Source organism: Centrocercus urophasianus, unplaced genomic scaffold (assembly GCF_019232065.1).
Source record: "Centrocercus urophasianus isolate 14NV4802_14NV808 unplaced genomic scaffold, USGS_Curo_1.0 seq_10, whole genome shotgun sequence".
NCBI classification, from domain to species: Eukaryota; Metazoa; Chordata; class Aves; order Galliformes; family Phasianidae; genus Centrocercus; species Centrocercus urophasianus.
Window position 1 is genome coordinate 67,908,215 of NW_024884142.1, and position 17,315 is coordinate 67,925,529.

At 35.8% G+C, this 17,315-nt stretch overlaps 1 protein-coding gene across 1 annotated transcript in view; it reads left to right on the forward strand.

Annotated features, from left to right (window-relative positions):
* Nucleotides 1-17,315, forward strand: part of FMN2 (formin 2) — a 141,286-nt gene that overhangs the window by 33,391 nt on the left and 90,580 nt on the right. Inside the window, exons 5-7 of the mRNA XM_042811192.1 lie at nucleotides 8,813-9,998; nucleotides 10,056-10,554; nucleotides 11,593-11,737. Coding sequence (XP_042667126.1) covers nucleotides 8,813-9,998; nucleotides 10,056-10,554; nucleotides 11,593-11,737 — 1,830 coding nt within the window. The remainder of the gene's footprint in view (nucleotides 1-8,812; nucleotides 9,999-10,055; nucleotides 10,555-11,592; nucleotides 11,738-17,315) is intronic.

The window sequence follows — 17,315 nt, forward strand, 5'->3', positions numbered from 1 at the left end:
TAAAAAAAAAAAAAAAAAAAAAAAAAAAAAAAAAAAAGGTGACTTTTTATTTAATTATTAAACATTCATGGAATATAAATCACAGGCTCTGCATTTAAAGAAATAGAAAATGTAAACTAATATATCAAGCCTTTGTGGTAGGAAACAAAAGCAATTGATTTTCAGAACAAATATTAATATTTTGAATCCAGACTTAACAATTCTTGGATAGGGTTCCACTGTTTTGCTTGAAGCCACTACTTCTTTAAGAACAAAATGTGGTCTTTGGGAAGAAAGAATAGCACATTTTTGCACTCTTCCTCCTGGTCCTACTGAGACTAAAAGTAGTTTTACTCTAATCTGTGTTCTTAATGTTCATTATAAAATGCTTTGCCCATACACTCATTTAAATTTGAAAGGCTTTTTATTGTTTTTCCTTTTTGATACTTGGCAAGCTACTTCAATTAAAGCTGCCATAGAATATTTTAGGGCTGAATAGACATAGGGAGGAAATATGTTCAGTCTCTCTCCCACCAACACTTTTCCCCAAGTAGAGCTAGTATAGATGTTTGGCTGCATTTTTTAGGACTTGTTCATCTCCAGGGATGGATCTGTGATAAGTGTTAGTGTGTACTTTCTGCTTTGCTAAGTCAGTGGTAGAAAGATGAAGACTTTCTTTATGATTAATTGCTACGTTTCTGATGTGACACTTTATAACAGCTTAACAGCTGAAAATACGTAGTCTAAGGAAAGTAGATTAATTTTAAGTTATCCTAGTTTTCTTCTGAATGTTGATTAAAATAATTCTCAATAAACTTCTGGACAAGTTCAGGTGTTTAATCCAGCTTGTACAAAGCAGACTTTATGAGAATACTGTAGAACAGAATATAATTTTGCATAATGATCATTCTGCATTTTCAATTTTGATTATTATTTATACTTGGCAGGGGAGGGGGGGAGGGAACAAGGAAGAAAAAAACCCAACAGAATTCTTTGTTATTTTATATTTAACTGCTTTGAAAAGTAGTGCCAACCTTAAAGTTCCAGGAAAAATATTGCCTGAGCTGTGTGGTTGCAAATTCTGTACAATTGAAGTTGATAAAGATTTACAGACTTTCCTTCTATCACAAACAGCAGGGATAAAAAGACTGATTTATTTAAGTTGAATTTTGTGGTGAATTTAAGTGGAACTTAAAATCTTGGCTACAATGTGCAAGTTTTTCATTCTTTCTAAAATATAAATGACTGAAATGGGTAGGTCTTGTTTAGAAAGTTACCTTTTGTATTCCTGTGTGTGTGACTCTGAGCAATGGTATGCCTTTCTCTCTTGCTCTTTTATAGATTGCTAGTAAAATACTAGCAGAACATAGTTATTTCTGAGTGAGCAGTGAGTAAACAAATGCATGACAGGCATAAATTTATAGACCTGATCCAGGTCTATGAATATCTAAGGTGTGGGGGGGGGCAGAATGGCGAGGCCGGACTCTTTTCAGTGGTGAGTGGAGACAGGACAAGGGGAAACGGCCGGAAACTGCAGCACAGGAAGTTCTGCACAAATGTGTGCAAGAACTTCTTTGCAGTGAGGTGACAGAGCACTGGAACAGGCTGCCCAGGGAGGTGGTGGAGTCTCCTTCTCTGGAGATGTTCAAGACCTGCCTGGATGCCTACCTGTCCGACCTGCTGTAGGGAACCTGCTTTGGCAGGGGGGTTGGACTCGATGATCTCTGGAGGTCCCTTCCAACCTACAGTTCTGTGATTCTCTGATAAAGTTATATAGGAAAAATGCAGATTTTACATATTTTTACATATTTTTTTCATTTTTGAGGAGTTGTTGATAGTTACATTCAAAACCCAAAATTATAGATAAGATCACATTCTCAAATGTTAAATTATTTGCTTTGTTTCAAATAGTCATATTACTCCAAGAGATTTTTTTTTTTCTAAAATCCATCATACCAAAATCTTTTTACTTAAACTCTCAAAGCATAATGAAATCATTGGAGGCTAGCTTTGTTTTATTTATTTTATTTAGTATTCTCTTCTGAAATGAAAAATCTTTGTTTTTAATAATCTTTCCGATTTTAAAAAGATACAGAAGCTGACTGGATTCCAGTCCCTACCTTAAGCATATTTGTGGATATATTTGTGAAGACTCTTGACTCCATCTTCCCAGACTTATTCTTTAGTGAATAGCAGGCTCATATTTCAGGGCAGTGAAGACTATGTATCCCTTTCTATGAAGAATTATTCTTGCTGAGGGTTTTTTTTGTTTGTTTGTTTTTTTCTCTTCTAATTCTGTTTGAAGCCTGAAACAAAAGCAATATACACATCTCCTATTTTGCGGTCTGGCTAAGCTTTTGTATAAAAAAGTCAAGCACTATGTAGAAGTATCAAACTCCAGTTATTTGCATATCAGGACGTGGCAAACTTGACCTGCAAAAATCGTGGTTTTTTTTTTTTTTTTTTCCTGCAGTATTGGACTATCAGGAAAAGAAAAGAAAGACACTGGAGGAGTCACAAATTCAGGTTATATTAACACTCTCATTTGGGCAATAGAATCCTAACTTTCTATTTCTAGTATAAAAACTAGCATAGTTCCTGGAAATAAAGAGAACAGAAATAACAGAATGAGTAAGAATAAACAGTAGTACCTACCCAGGTTGCCAAACCATTTATAGATGAACCAAAAACTTTATTTAAAAAAAAAAAAAGCCTAGTCCAGACAGGTTCAGCTTCTTTCTATAGCATGCCAATTTAGTAAAATTCAAGTTACAACAGATTTGTTTTAACCCAGTGAGATGGTTGGTTTTCTTAGCTCTGATATATAGAAAAACTTTTAGACTCTGAAAATAGCATGGAAAATCACATCCTTTCTTCTACCGCTTGTTTTCTTTTTTTTTTTTTTTTTTCCGTGTTAAAATAAATCCACAACAGATTTTATCCCCACTTTTAAAGTTGTTGACTCTTAAAGAACCTGCTGCTAATTGGATTGATAGCATAGATGCCTAGGTTTCAGTTCTCTCTTCAGCTGTTGAAAAATCTGAGGGCAGCTAGTTCTATTATAGCAGTCTCTAATAAACAGGAGAGACCTGAAGAGACAGCAGAAATAGGCATAATAAAGGTATGTTAAAAATAATAGACCTCTGTGGGTTTTTTGTTGTTGTTTTTTTTTTTCAAGTTGTTTTTCCTATTTTTTGTTATGCACCTATTTTACACTGGTGTGTGTGACTGAACACTTAAACTATTTTTTGGAATAAATGAAATTAGATGGAGTATGCTCTTTTGAAGTTATTTGTGCAGACCTGATGTAGTATAGATGGCAGTTATTACACTGGACCACTGCATTTCTTCTAGGGTGGTGTTCAGTGGTTGTGTAAGATTTATCTTATCTCCAGTCAGCAAAAATTCTTGATGCTTCAGTTATAGTAGAACTTAGGGATAACATGCAGACATATTTCAACTTAGCTACAAGTCTTATGACTTCATAGAGGGAGAACTATGCAAGTTTTCAACCTTTGATGCATCTTCAGTTTACTGACTAAAAATGAGAAAAGGAAAGAAATGGATTCTTATCCTCTGAAGTGTATTTAGCCCAAGGAGAAGGCATTCAGGCAACTGTTTGGGAACAGATGCTTCAAGAAATTGCCTCTAAAAAAAACCTGCTTTCTTACTCTAATTTTGGAAGTTGGCATTTGTAATGAACATATCTTTGGTTGTGGGTCCATTTTCTTTGTTTAATCTATTTTCTTATTTAACTACTTGAATTATGGTAGTTATTGATTATTTTTTTAATATTATTTCTGTAATTCCTTATTTGAGTGTTTATTTTGTCATCTGTAATAGGATATGATAACTTTTCAGCTGGCTATAGACTTGTCCTAGCTCACCAGTTTAGGAAGAGCTGAAAAGCCCCAGTGCCAGCAAAGCATAGGCTTCTGTAATCCGGTGTTGCACTATGTCACTTGTGTCTCTGTGTGGGAGATTAGCTCACATCCGCCAAATACAATTAATCACTTCAGGCAGGGCAGTGCACTTCACTTACTTTGTAGGGCTGGCTTCTTCAGTCCTAATTTGGGGCCTGAGTGTCATGTTTCCTTGTGGCTGTAGGAAAATGTGGAAGAATATAACTTAACATGCAGTGTAGCTTTAAACTACTGTGAAAACATACACCCTTTGTCCCCATACACACACCTTCAGTACAGAAAAACCTTCTCAAATGAGATACGATCTACTAGTCTGAGGAACAATCTAGCATCCAGTACCAATTCTCCTTCGCTGGTTCTCCCTGAAGCCATTGGCATGTTTGCCAGCTATTGGCCCAATTTCTGCAATTGTAAAACTAATATGTTGCAAATGACTTTTGGGGATTAAGTGAAACATGAAAATCAGGTTCTGTGCTGTTTGGATGCAAGTGACCATCAGTACTTCTCTTCTAACAATAGCTGCAGCACTGAGAATTTTTGTTAGAGTTTTATCTCCTTTCCTTAAGGTTGCTTGGAAAGAACATTCTTCTGTACAACTGGATGCTACTAGAAGCATGTGCTGACATACTGGGAGACCTTAAGAGATCTTCGGTTTTGCCATCTTAGTCTTGCTTATGTATGTGCTTCTATTTCAAGAGCGTGAATGCAGCCAGGTAGCAACAGAATTACTAATTTCAGAGAAACAAAAGGGTAAAAAAAAATTAAAAAGGGAAAGAAGGTAAACAAATGTAAAATCCTGTCTTAGAAGTATGAATTTCACGTAGAAGAAATAGCATGACTGCAACAAACTGCTGAAAATGATCAGATTATTGATGTAACTTCTGGGCTCGTAATAGTGTAAGATGTTATCTTCTAAAACTAAATTGTTTTTATTTTTTAAATTTTCCATAAATGCCACTAAGAACTGCCATTCAATTTACTTTCAGAAGGGAAAGGTACATTACGTCTGTTCATAAAACATATAAGTGAATGCAATATATGTGTGTATATTGGAAACTATATATAGAGATAGAAAATAAATACACTCTACAGTACAAGTAGGAGATTTTTAGAAATACATTTAGGCTATCGCTAAGTTTTTTTGTTGTTGCTGTTTCCCTGCCTGGAAATTTTATTTCAAACATTCATCTGAGAAATCCAACTCATTAGAAGAGATAGCTGTGATCTGAAATTTTAAATGTTTGACAATGGACATGTTTTATCCTCATAGATCAGCTTTTCTGCTGATGCATGTATGTGCAAACGTGACAAGGTTGGAAAGAGTTGGCTGTAATGTACAGGCTGTTTGTGCACATGCAGATTGGAGTATAGAAGCTTTTACACAGCAAGCAGTATCTGTTGGATACTGCAAGTTCACAAGTCAATGATTACAGTACAAGCACAATTAGGGCAACTGTCCCAGATTTAGCCAACACATTGCATATGGAATGTGTAGAACTTGTTTGAGGAATGCTGAGCAAAATTCTATACTCATACACTTGTGGATTTATTTTTTTTTTCCCATTCGCAGCTTTCACACAGCTCATCTGGATAAAGAAAGGCTTAAGCTTCCACCTTTCTTTCTTTCTTTACAGAAAGAAGACTGTTCCACAGTACCTGGGTCCTGGGTAAGAACTCTAGGCAAGACAGAGTTCCCACATATTGCTTTTAAAACCCGTAGGTTTCTGCAGTGGAATTGTACTTTGGATTAAAAAAAAATGAACTTTCTTTTATGATGTGCATTTTTTAACTTGATATTCAGGTTCTTATCAACAGCTTTTTACCATCTTTTGTATATACCAGAAGTTAAATCTTCTCTTGCCTGTTCTTCTTAATGAATGATCAAATTTTCAGTTCTGATCACTCATGGCTTTTTTGTTTGTTTGTTTTGGTTTGTTTTGATTAAATTGCTTGTTTTGTTTTGGTTGGCCTGTTCTTCAAATTTCCTTTCTTATTGGTGGAAATGTGCTGTGTATTATGTTTCTTAGATAAAACTCAGGATTTAAAAAAAAAAAAAAATCTTTCAAGAAAAAATTTAAACCTAATGCTGTAGGAAAGGCAGAAATGTAATGAAACTAGTCTGAAGACATCCTCTATCTAGAATAATTCTGGAGGCATAAGTACGGATTTTGTTCTGTTTTTGAACCAAATAAATTTGAGATCAATGCAGTTTGCAGTTCTCTCAGCATTCATAGCAAAATCTTCTATGTTCATATAAGTCTTTTGTGTTTTTATGTGAGAAAGTGGATATAATTGTGATTCTTACATAACAAGGTAACAGTAAGCGAGGAAGATTGAAATACAGTTTTTCTCCTGTTTGAGACGCGGTGCTAGGGCTTGAAGTCAAAAGTCACTTTAGTTCATCAAAACATTTTTGATTCTTCTCTTCAGTTATTTAACCATGCCACTTGGCTGCCTTCTTAAAAACAATAACAAACAAAAACACTTTTCTTGAAGAAACTTCCATGATCTACTGCAAAACATGATTTCTAGGCTTTTCCTGTAGTTCATGTTGCGTTTTAGGATTCAAGGACTACCTCTTTTTCTTCTGAAAAACTTAATCTAATCTAAATAAATCAGTTTTTAATGCAGTAAACTCTTCTGAGATCAGCTATCATTAAGGTAAATCTCTGCAGAACCATTTAATGTTGTGTTTAATCCTGCTGGCTTCAGTGTTGTTGTTGTTTTTTTCATGGCAATAATAAATTTTCCAATTCAGTTAGAATTGAAAAGCTATATCTGTTGCGTAGCTTTTGGTAGATTGTTCTTTCAGTTTTAAAATTGGATATTAGAAGAATTGCAGTCTGGAAAAACTGAATTTTTTTTCACAAACAACTGAAAACAACTGTGTGGCCTTAGAAATCTTAGTAGTATATTTCTGTTGTCTTTGCAGTGTTGTCTTTTAAAGAATGTATAGGTCTTGATACTGTGTTTGTGGGTGACTGATACTGGGGATAAGATGAGATGAAATGCAGAGATAATAGGATATTCATCTTTTTCCTTTATAATGGAGTTCTTCAACAAAACCGTTATCGCTACAAACACAAAGCTATTAACAGAAATGGCAGTCTGTAAAGAAAATATCTTTAACCTTTTTTTCTTGTTATAATATTATTTGTTAATATGTCTGTTAATTCCTTTACTATTCATCAAAAATCCTTTTTTATGTTCTCTGTTTTTACTTTTCTATTCAAAGTTTGGTTGGGAGAACAAGTTGAAATACATGACTTTGAGATCAAACTGCAATTCCAGAACATTCAGACAATATAGAAGAATTGGTTTTGATGAAGTAGATTCAAAATTGCACCATATTTGATTTAAGTGTAGAAGCTGGTGCTTTTTAATTTTGAGATTGTTTTAGAACAGCTAGAAAACTAAGATAAACATGAATTTCTAATCTAATGTTTAAAAAACAATTTTGTGCAGAAACAACTTTGTAAGTATTAATGAACATATATTTTATCAATAGTCACCATCTGGAAGTTACAACTTCATTTTTCAGAAATAATATTGGCTTTTATATGTATGTCAAAGGATGAGATTAAAAACATCATCTTCCTGAAACAAATCAAGGTTTTTAGTTAAGAATTTAGTTTTAGTTAATAATTTAGTTAATCAGGTATTGTATGCTTATTTGTAGGCTTCTTTTTCAAGACCTGTGAAATCTGAATATTTGAAAGATTCCCTAAGAAATAAGCCTGCAGTCTCCTCATGAAGTTTGCTTTCATGAAAGCATAAAAAGGCACTGAACAGTTTAGCCATAACCACTTGCAAAAGCTGTTGTGTGACAAACTTAATCTAAATGCTTGAAGTTCTGATGCTGGTGACTAATATCCCAAGTTAAAAACTAGTAACAGCAAAGAATACGAAAGAGTAAATGGATATAACTAGGAAAAAAAATTCTTGAAGACTTTGTATTGCAGCATCACTTCTGTTCTATGTATGGTTCAACATTTCTGAATAAGCACCAACTGTTTGGGGACTTTTTCTTCTTTTGGTACCTTTTGATAAAGCACATACCTATTGCATTTAGTAGGGTTTTTTCTGATATTTAAGAATATTAAAATTACTGTGCTATTTAAGGCTCATTTCTCCACTCAGTAAACTGAAGGCAGAATCAAATGTTTGAGAAAAAGAGATTAAAAATGTGAAAACAGTCAATTGGAGAATAACCATTCCAGACAAGAAGCTTTTCTAATTTCACTCATTCACATTTCGTAGCTTGGCAGAAGAGAGTCAAATTTTAGGTGGGAGGAAAGTTATCTCCTAATTCTGTCTTCTTTCTTTCCGGAGCACCTGAATGGAAAGAAGCATTATTACTCTCCATTTTGAGATTAGTTCCTTTTAAGAAGTAAACATTAAATATGTTCTGCATTTATTATTTTTAACCATTAATGTGTATATATTGAAATCCAGCAGTCGGAAGTATTTGAGTCTGTTATGTGCAGTTGCATCCCTTTGAAGAAATGCTTAGCATATTTCCAGATAACAGAATTAAAGTGTTGCAGTGCCCTTCCCCCCATAATAGGTGTGTACCAGCGTGTACAAATGCACTTAAAGCACTTGTTGATTGTTTTCTTGGTTAGGGTATAAGGGGGGAGAGAGATGTTTCTGGAATTTTGCTTTTGCCAACTGTAATGAGAGTTGAAACGCACTCATGCTGATAAAGGTAGTTTTATACTGAAGCAAGTCATTTTCCTAAGCCGTTTTCTTCCACTCTAAGATACATCTATTCAAAATGATACTTGTCTTTAAAGGCTTGTCAACTCTGAGGCTCTGGAATACCAATATTCTTTGTCAAAATCTTTTATATGTAATAGTAACAAATATTATCTTGTTTGTGTTTATTATATGTTCCTTTTCTCTTAAAGGATGATTCGGAAGTGAAATCTGAGGAGCGTGCCAGTGTCATCCAGCAGCTTGAGCAAACTATTGAGGATCTGAGGACTAAAATTGCAGAACTAGAGAAACAGTTCCCTGCTACAGAAGTACAGACTACAGAGAGGGAGCAGGAAAATGAGCATGTGCATGCTGCCTGCAGGGAATTCAGTAGTGTGACTCCTCAAACAGAGGCTGTGCCCAGAACTGTGTCACAAGCAAGATCTGTACAAACGTCACCAATAGAAGATTATTCAGTACACACAATGCCTTCAGCCAACGCACTGCCACTGCCCCCTTCACCACTGAACTTGGAAAGTGGCAAAGGTGAAGAGCCATCTGAGAAATTGCCAGCTCTAGAATTACAGCCTACATTTTGTTCTGAAATCTCCTTAATTCTGTCACCGAAGTTAATCTCGGTGCCCTTGGATGCAAGCCAATCAGTACAGACTGCTTCACATTCGCCTCTTCCAGGACCCAAAGCTAATTTGTCCCTTACGTTTGAAGGCGAGACTGAATTTTCTGCTCCTCATCAATCGATAGGTATTACAAATGTGACTTGTAGTGAACATTTCCTTTCTTTACCCACAGAGCCCACATGTAGCATCCCCTCATCGCTATCGGCCACTGAACTTGCTGCTCCTGTACCTGGGGAACATGGCTCTTCTGTCACTGCTTCCACGCCCATGGCAGGAGTACCACTCCCGCCACCCTTGCCTAGCTCAGGACTCCCTCTGCCTTTTGCTGGCCCAGCAATGCCACAACTGGACCACTCTTTGCCCGGTGTAACAATAGCACCCCAGCAGTTGCTGCCACCTCCACCACCTTCTCCTCCTCCTCCTCCTCCTCCTCCTCCTTTGCTAAGCGGGGAGATACCAGTGTTGCCTCCAGCTCCCTCTCTCCCGTGTACTGGAGTTCCACCCCCTCTACCACCGCCTCTGCCAGGAGCAGGAGTCCCACTCCCTCCTTCTGGTGTGGGCATCCCACCACCTCCACCACTACCACCACCTTTGTCCGCAGCTGGTATCCCTCCCCCACCTCCTCCTCTGCCTTGCTTGGGAATACCACCTCCACCCACAGCACCAACTCTATCTGGAGTAGGAGTGCCACCACTTCCTCCACCGCTGCCTGGAGGGTCCATGCTACCATTTCCTCCTCCACCACCACCACCCTTGCCTTGTGCAGGTGCCCCTTTACCGCAACCACCTCCGCCACCTCCTCTACCTGGTGCGGGAGTCCTGCCTCCTCCACCACCTCCTCTACCTGGTGCGGGAGTCCCACCTCCTCCACCACCTCCTCCGCCACCTCCTCTACCTGGTGCGGGAGTCCCTCCTCCGCCACCTCCCCTACCTGGTGCAGGAGTCCCGCTGCCTCCACCACCTCCTCTGCCACCTCCTCTACCTGGTGCGGGAGTCCCGCCTCCTCCACCACCTCCTCTGCCACCTCCTCTACCTGGTGTGGGAGGCCCTCCTCCACCACCTCCTCTACCTGGGTGGGGGGTGCCACCTGCAGCCCCACCACCTTTGCCTGGAGAAACAGCACCCCTTCCACCACCAGCTCAAGGCAATGCCTATACAACAGTTCCACAAGTTGGTGGATTTCTTCCCCCACCATTACCATCTGGTTTATTTGCAATGGGTATGAATCAAGAGAAAGGGAGCAGGAAGCATGTGATAGAGCCTTCTCGACCCATGAAGCCTCTTTATTGGACAAGAATTCAGCTCCACAGTAAAAGGTATGTTATATAGTTGTGAAGTGTGTTTTTGCTGTCTTCATAGCATTGTGTTATGAGCAAAAAGATCTATTTATTGCTATGCAGATCTTTATAAGAGACTTAGAGCAAGTTCAGTACTTAAATAGGCTGTCTATTCCATTTATAACCACACAAACTCTGAGTAATATTATTTATTCATGAAAGCTCATTTAGGGCAATATTTTCAGCTGTCCCGTGAAGTTGCATATCATATCTTAATCAGAAGTCTTTTCCATTAATGGGTTTTTAGCATTGTACTTGTGATTTTCCCACTTAGCTTTCAAGATAGAGTTGATCTTTCTGTTGAACAGGAGTGAACGAACTTTGCTACTGTCTTTCCTCCAGGTGAATGTATGCTGAACAATTCTTATTCTTCTCTTTTCTTTGTCTTGTGACCTAGAAACCTTTTTTCACTTTGTACACCTAGCACATAGAGTCAAACCACAGGTTGCGGTGGGTTGTTTGTTTATTTTTGTTGTTTTTGTTTTTTGTAGCATGGCTGTATAAATCTCTTGTAGCTCTTATCAGTTTATATGATACTGAAATACTCAGGTTTGGTTGTTGATGATTTTCATTTGTTTGTAAGGTATAATTCTTTGTCATAAAAAACCTGTTTCCTTATTAATCTTTTCTTTCTCTCTGAGTACTGACGACTTATCTACTATTTCTTCTACCTTTTAACGATGAACATCTTCTGTCTTCAGTTTCTTTTTGCCACTGTCAAACACGTGGTCTGCAGATAGCTGTATGTTTCTACTTCTCTTTGTGTGCATGCCTGTGTATTTTATTACCTATTTATATTCCTGTGTATGTGAAGTGGAAAGTATAAACAAGTCTGACAGATTTCCTGTGTGAAAAAAGAAAAGAGGTATTGGGGAGAGTGAACATTATATCTTATCAAAATGCTGCTGGTAGAAGTTAGGCAACAACTTGTAAACTGCTGCTATCTTATTTTCTTCAATCAGCCGTTTATGATTTTAGTTTGACACTACCCTACATAGGTCTTTTGCTTAACTTTAGAGATTCTAGTGCTTCACTTGTGTGGGAAAAAATTGAAGAGCCTTCCATAGATTATCATGAATTTGAAGAACTATTTTCTAAAACAGCTGTTAAAGAGAGGAAGAAACCTATTTCGGACACCATTACAAAAACAAAGACCAAGCAAGTGAGTACTCCATTTAATTTCAGATATTTTCTAGGCTGGCTTTTACATAAAAGATTTTTGCATGCACCTGAGTTATTTTTTCTGGTTTGAAAATTTTACCACATATATATGCTATATAGAAATAGAAGAAAAAAAATGTAGGATGCTTTCCAAAGCTGTCTGTTGAAGAATGATGGTTTTGCTTAATTAATTGCTTTGAAATTTTATATATATATATTATATATATATAAATATATATATACATATGTATATATATAATAAGATATAATATATAAATATATATATATTTAAAACTTTGCTTTATCTACTTGATATATAAAAAGATATGGTGATTGAAACTGACTCCACATATGATACTTCAATGAGAAGTATATACGTTATTCTAGAGGATTTTATAAATGAAAGAAATGGATGTAAATTACCATGATTTTAGAGGAAAGTGATATTTAAGAATCTAATTCCTGATGTTATACCAGTGATAATAGTTCTAAGTTTATAGTGTGTTTATATATAGTGAATATAAAGCTTATGTATACTAAAAATGAAAAATGCAGTCAGGGAAATATAATAATTATGTCACTGATTTTTTGAAATAGGGTTCAAAAAACCCACAGCGCATATTAAATGTGCAATTTAAAACTTGGGGTAAAAGAAATAGATCTGAATATGTAGTTGACTACATAGAGGCTCTAACCTTCTTGGATTTGAAATGCCTGACCAAATTTTGGTGATGTGATTGGTAATTAATTCACAATTAAAATTTCAGGCTATAGAGGAGATATTTATTACTGTTATTCTGTAGAATGCTAAACCATGTTTAAAATTCTTGTTTTCTCTCATCTTCATTGTTGATCTTTTCTAAACTCATTACTGGGAAGTTCTTCCCCCTCCCTCCCTTTTTTTTTCCTTTTAAAAAAAAAAACAAAAAACACTGCTGTGCAAGATTTTATTTCCTCATTGGGTGTGCAGTGATGTTTTTGTGTTTCTACACCTAGTACTCATGGGTACGTTCCCCGTCACATACTTTTTTACTGTGCTAGCAACCTGCTGCAGGCAATAGAAAACGTAATGAAGCTCAAATGGTTATGGTTAGGTGCTGGGATAAGATCTTCATCTGGATGGATTGGCAGGATAGGGCAGCTACACACTTGTGCACTGCAAAAGATAGTATGAGCTGGGATAGGTGTAAAGGTAACAGTGCTGCTGCTGTCTTGCTGTCCCCACAACACATCTCTGCAGTTCCAAACTATACTTGATGGTGTCTCTAAAAACAGTTAACTCACGTTTTTTGAGGTTTAGTGGTGCAAGTCTCTAAGCAGAGTAGAAATCATGATTGTTTAATTCTGTGGCATAAACAGAAGTAGACAGCAGTTATAAGTAAACGTTGCATGGGGATTTTAATACTAGCAGTACATATTTTTTTGAAATGAAAAATACTCAACAATAAATGTAGATAAAGCTAATTGAAAATGACTGACTGATTGTTCTTAACTTGAAAATAAGTTGTATATGGCAGAAATTTTCACACAGAATTTAAGGAAATCTAAGTAGCTGCCATATTTTAGATCAAATATTCATGTGGGCCACTTAAGTTGACAAAAGAGAATCTTGTGTTCTTATCTTCCTCCATCCAAACAAATGATCTGTCAAGAAAGAGAAATTACATGATGGAGAAGTCTGATTTGCTGTGTGATAGTACCTGAGGAAAGTGATCAACCAATTGATAATCAAATGTGCTAGAAACAACACAAGAAGGCTTGAGAGGCTTTCATTAGAACTACAGTTTCAGCTGGCATGTGTTGCAGACGACTAAGTTCAGTGTTTGTGTGTGAATAGAGTATGGGCTTTTCTTAGCATTGAAGTGAGGAAAATTAAAGCAGAACACAAAAAGTATGCTCTATGTACATACTCTAAGTAGTTTGGAACACGGGCCTTCATTCTCAAATGCTCTTCATTTGTACAGCAGTAAACACTTTGGTAATGAAGTCCATCCATATTTAGCAGAAGAAGTGGTTCTTTGGAGAAAGCATGGCTGTAATTCCACAAGTATGCTTTTATAGAAAGCACTAAGTGCTGTTTAAGTAGTTACTGACTTGCATGGATTCTGTGATAGTTATGGGTATTGTAAAGATCTTAGAAATGGTGTTTCTGTAGTGATTTTTACTGGGATGTATTATGCAAAGCAGATGTATTCTGTCACCTGTTGAGCTGCAGGAGAACACTGTAAAGTAGGATCTGTAAAGCTTACTGTGCTTCTCTCCAGAATATTTCTAGTTTGGCAATTGTTTTTCCTCTTTATATTGCTGTGTGGTTATACTAAATGGATGAATTTCTTTTAAATATTGGATGCAAAGTGCTAGCTTAAAGTGGAAGTAGTTGTCAGATAAAAATACCCAGATAACTTTCAGAGGCATAAAATATTTGGTACTCTGTAAACATCTGATTTTAAGAAGTATTTTTATTGTAAGCTGAAATAAAAATATATTTACAGAAGAGGCCACACTGAGGGGAGAAAAAAAGATTTGAACTAATCTGAAGGAAAATTTGATCGTTTGGGGTTGGTTTAGTAGGTGAAATATTTATTTTGCAGTAAACTGCTGTTCTGCATGCTGTTATTTATGCTATGTAACATACAGTATATGCACCTGTTTACTTGTGTACATGTGTATATAGACTTGTTACCATTTACAAATATTTGATATTCACCTTCTAAAGTGATAAATTTATCTGCATTACTGTGGAGGTTTGGATTTTGTTTGCTTTCTTTTTGAGTTAAAGTTAATTTTGCCCTAGCCAAGTATTGTTTCTAACTTTTTTTCCCATTAGTATGACCATCTCAAATACCAGAGGAAAATAAAACAATTCTTAAAAAATAGATTTTGTACCTAGCACCGGATGAAGGCCACATTAAAATCCATCCTACTGCAATAAAAAAGGAAAAAAAATGAAGGGTCAATATTATTTATGAACGCAATTGATTTTACTCTTACTGTCTTTTATTTGGTGCTATGAAAAAAGCTGTGATTTACTTTTCTCTGATAATACATGTATGCCAAATTCTCAGCTGCTCCAAATGTGTGCAGACTCGCTCAATGAGAATGCCTACTTAATCTTCAAAGAAAGTCTTTTATGGAGTATATTATAGGTGGAGCTGCCATTACTGCATATTAAAGTGATCTGGCTTTCGTTATAAGTCCATCTTGTTATAACTTTGCCAAAAGTTAGCTCTTTAGGCTGCAAATTTTTTTGAGTTTTTGTTGCTTTTCTTTTACATGTTGGGTGTCAACTTCATTTTGCCTGTTTTAAAAAAGAATACAAAGTCTGTTTTTGCTCATGTCTACATAGTTTTGAACACTTGAAATGTGGAAAATTTTTATCAAATATGTCTTCTGTTAGCTCTGTAAAGTGTTCCTCAAATTTTGCCACTCTACAGGCTATATGCAATACCGGTGTTGGTCAGAAGAGACTGCAAGTATAACTCTAAAGACTTCTTTCTTAACCTTGTAATGGTAGATTGGAAAGTAGGGAATATGAGGCAGTTAAGGTGAATAACTGAGATGGGAGTGAAGAAATGAGATCTGACAGATGGAAATATAGAGTATATCAGGTCTGATTTGTGTCATCTCTTACTCTATCTTAAGTAATTTCTCTCTGGAACCATTGTGAACCTGGAGTGGTGTCAGTATGGGTGTCAGCAAATAGTTAACTCCATCAAACCTATAGCATTTGACCCAATCAGTGGATGGAAACTTCATTTTTGGAGTGTCTTGTTCAGCCGTGTCATGTAGTTACAATATTTACTTACTTATTTTTACATTAACGGATACTACTTTTCATAGGCTCTTTCCCATATCTTCTGCAGAGTGTTATGAGTACAGTTGGTAATGATGACCTTCGGCTACTTAGTAAATGGAACTGTTACCTGAGTAAAAATGCTTTTATTGGTTTTTGCAGCACTTTAAAAAAGTATACTTAGTGAAGAAGAAAAACAGTCTCTTGTCTGAGGCCAAATACTAATGATAATACTAATACAATACTAAAAACTTACAATGTTCTTGTATGTATGTATGGATTCCCAGAAAAAATGGATTATGTGGAAAAATAGTACGGAATCAGAAAATCTTAATATCACTATTAAGATTTTTTCCCATTAGTATGACCATCTCAAATATCAGAGGAAAATAAAACAATTCTTAAAAAATAGACAGGTTGACAGAAGGGACTGAATTGAGTTGCGTAGATTACTTTCCTAGCTCTTGAACCAACATCTTAGAAAGCTTGCTGATGATCTTTTTTTTTTTTTTTTTTTTTTTTTTGAAAATAACATACATTTATCTGCAGAGAACTTTTCAAGAGCAGACCATATGTTTATAATCTATCATGTAAATGAAAGAAAAATGTTAAAGATATTCTCATATGGAAAATCTAGTATTAATCTATTGAAATTAAGATTTTAATCTCTCACTTCCACCCCAGAAAATAAATAATAGGTTACTTAAGTTTAATTTTGTTTCAAAAGCCTTAGATGCAAACAAGATGCATCAATTTTGCTAATGATTTCAGCATTTTTGAATTTCTGAGTTGAACACAAAGACGCCATGGTAATAGAATACTAGGAATGAAATGCCACATAAAATGAGTATAAATTGGTAAATAAAGTTAATGTCATATTGAGTTAACAGATAAAAGATCATTCACATTTATTCATTAATGAGGAAGGACATCAAGGGAAAAAGAATATTCCAAAAAGGAGAATTGTTTCCCTCTGCAAATAGATGAGGCACTGTATTAAGAAGTTTTCTGTATCCACATTTATTGATCTCTTAGTTATGTCAGTGGCCCAACTGTTTCTTGCTCTCTTGTGAACTCTTCAGAGGCAGAGTTGGAGTACTGCTGCCCTCACAGACAGAAATTTTAGAGTTTTCTGAAACATAATTTTTATTTATGCACTATTAATGATGTCCTGAAGTTATTTATAATTTTTTGTATCTCATTTGTTTTGCTTGTAAGGATAATTTTTTATTAGAGGCTTTTTGAATGATTTTTGCTTTTCACCTTTCACTCTATTCTTTATACAACTTGTTGCATGTTTTCTTTACTATTTGTTTTGTTGTTGACTTAAATTCTTCAAGATTTTTTTTTGCAAACACAACTTGACCATGTATCAAATCTCTCTGCCTGTTCAGGCTTCCCAGGTTGATGTCATCTTTTATATATGTACGTTTCTCCTTCGTTCTTCCTCTTGCTACTTTTATTCAGATCATATATTTGTAAGTTTAATAAACAAATGTGTGTTTGGCATCTGACAATGCTGTAATCTCATCTTGTGACGAAAGAGCTCTGGAAGTTTCTCCACTTTGTGTGCTTATCATCATGAGTACTGAATGGTTCTGCTGATTTAATGGCATGGCTTAGCTGCTGCTGCTTAACATCTTATGGATTCTGTCAAGTTGAGAATTGAGAGTTGTCATTTCTTAATCTGAGAAGCCATTCAATTGTCTGATAATGGCCTCATTCTGTTCCTTTATGCAGTGGAAAACCTCTGTAGGGGAAGGTTGTACAGAAAGTTTGCTCAAGT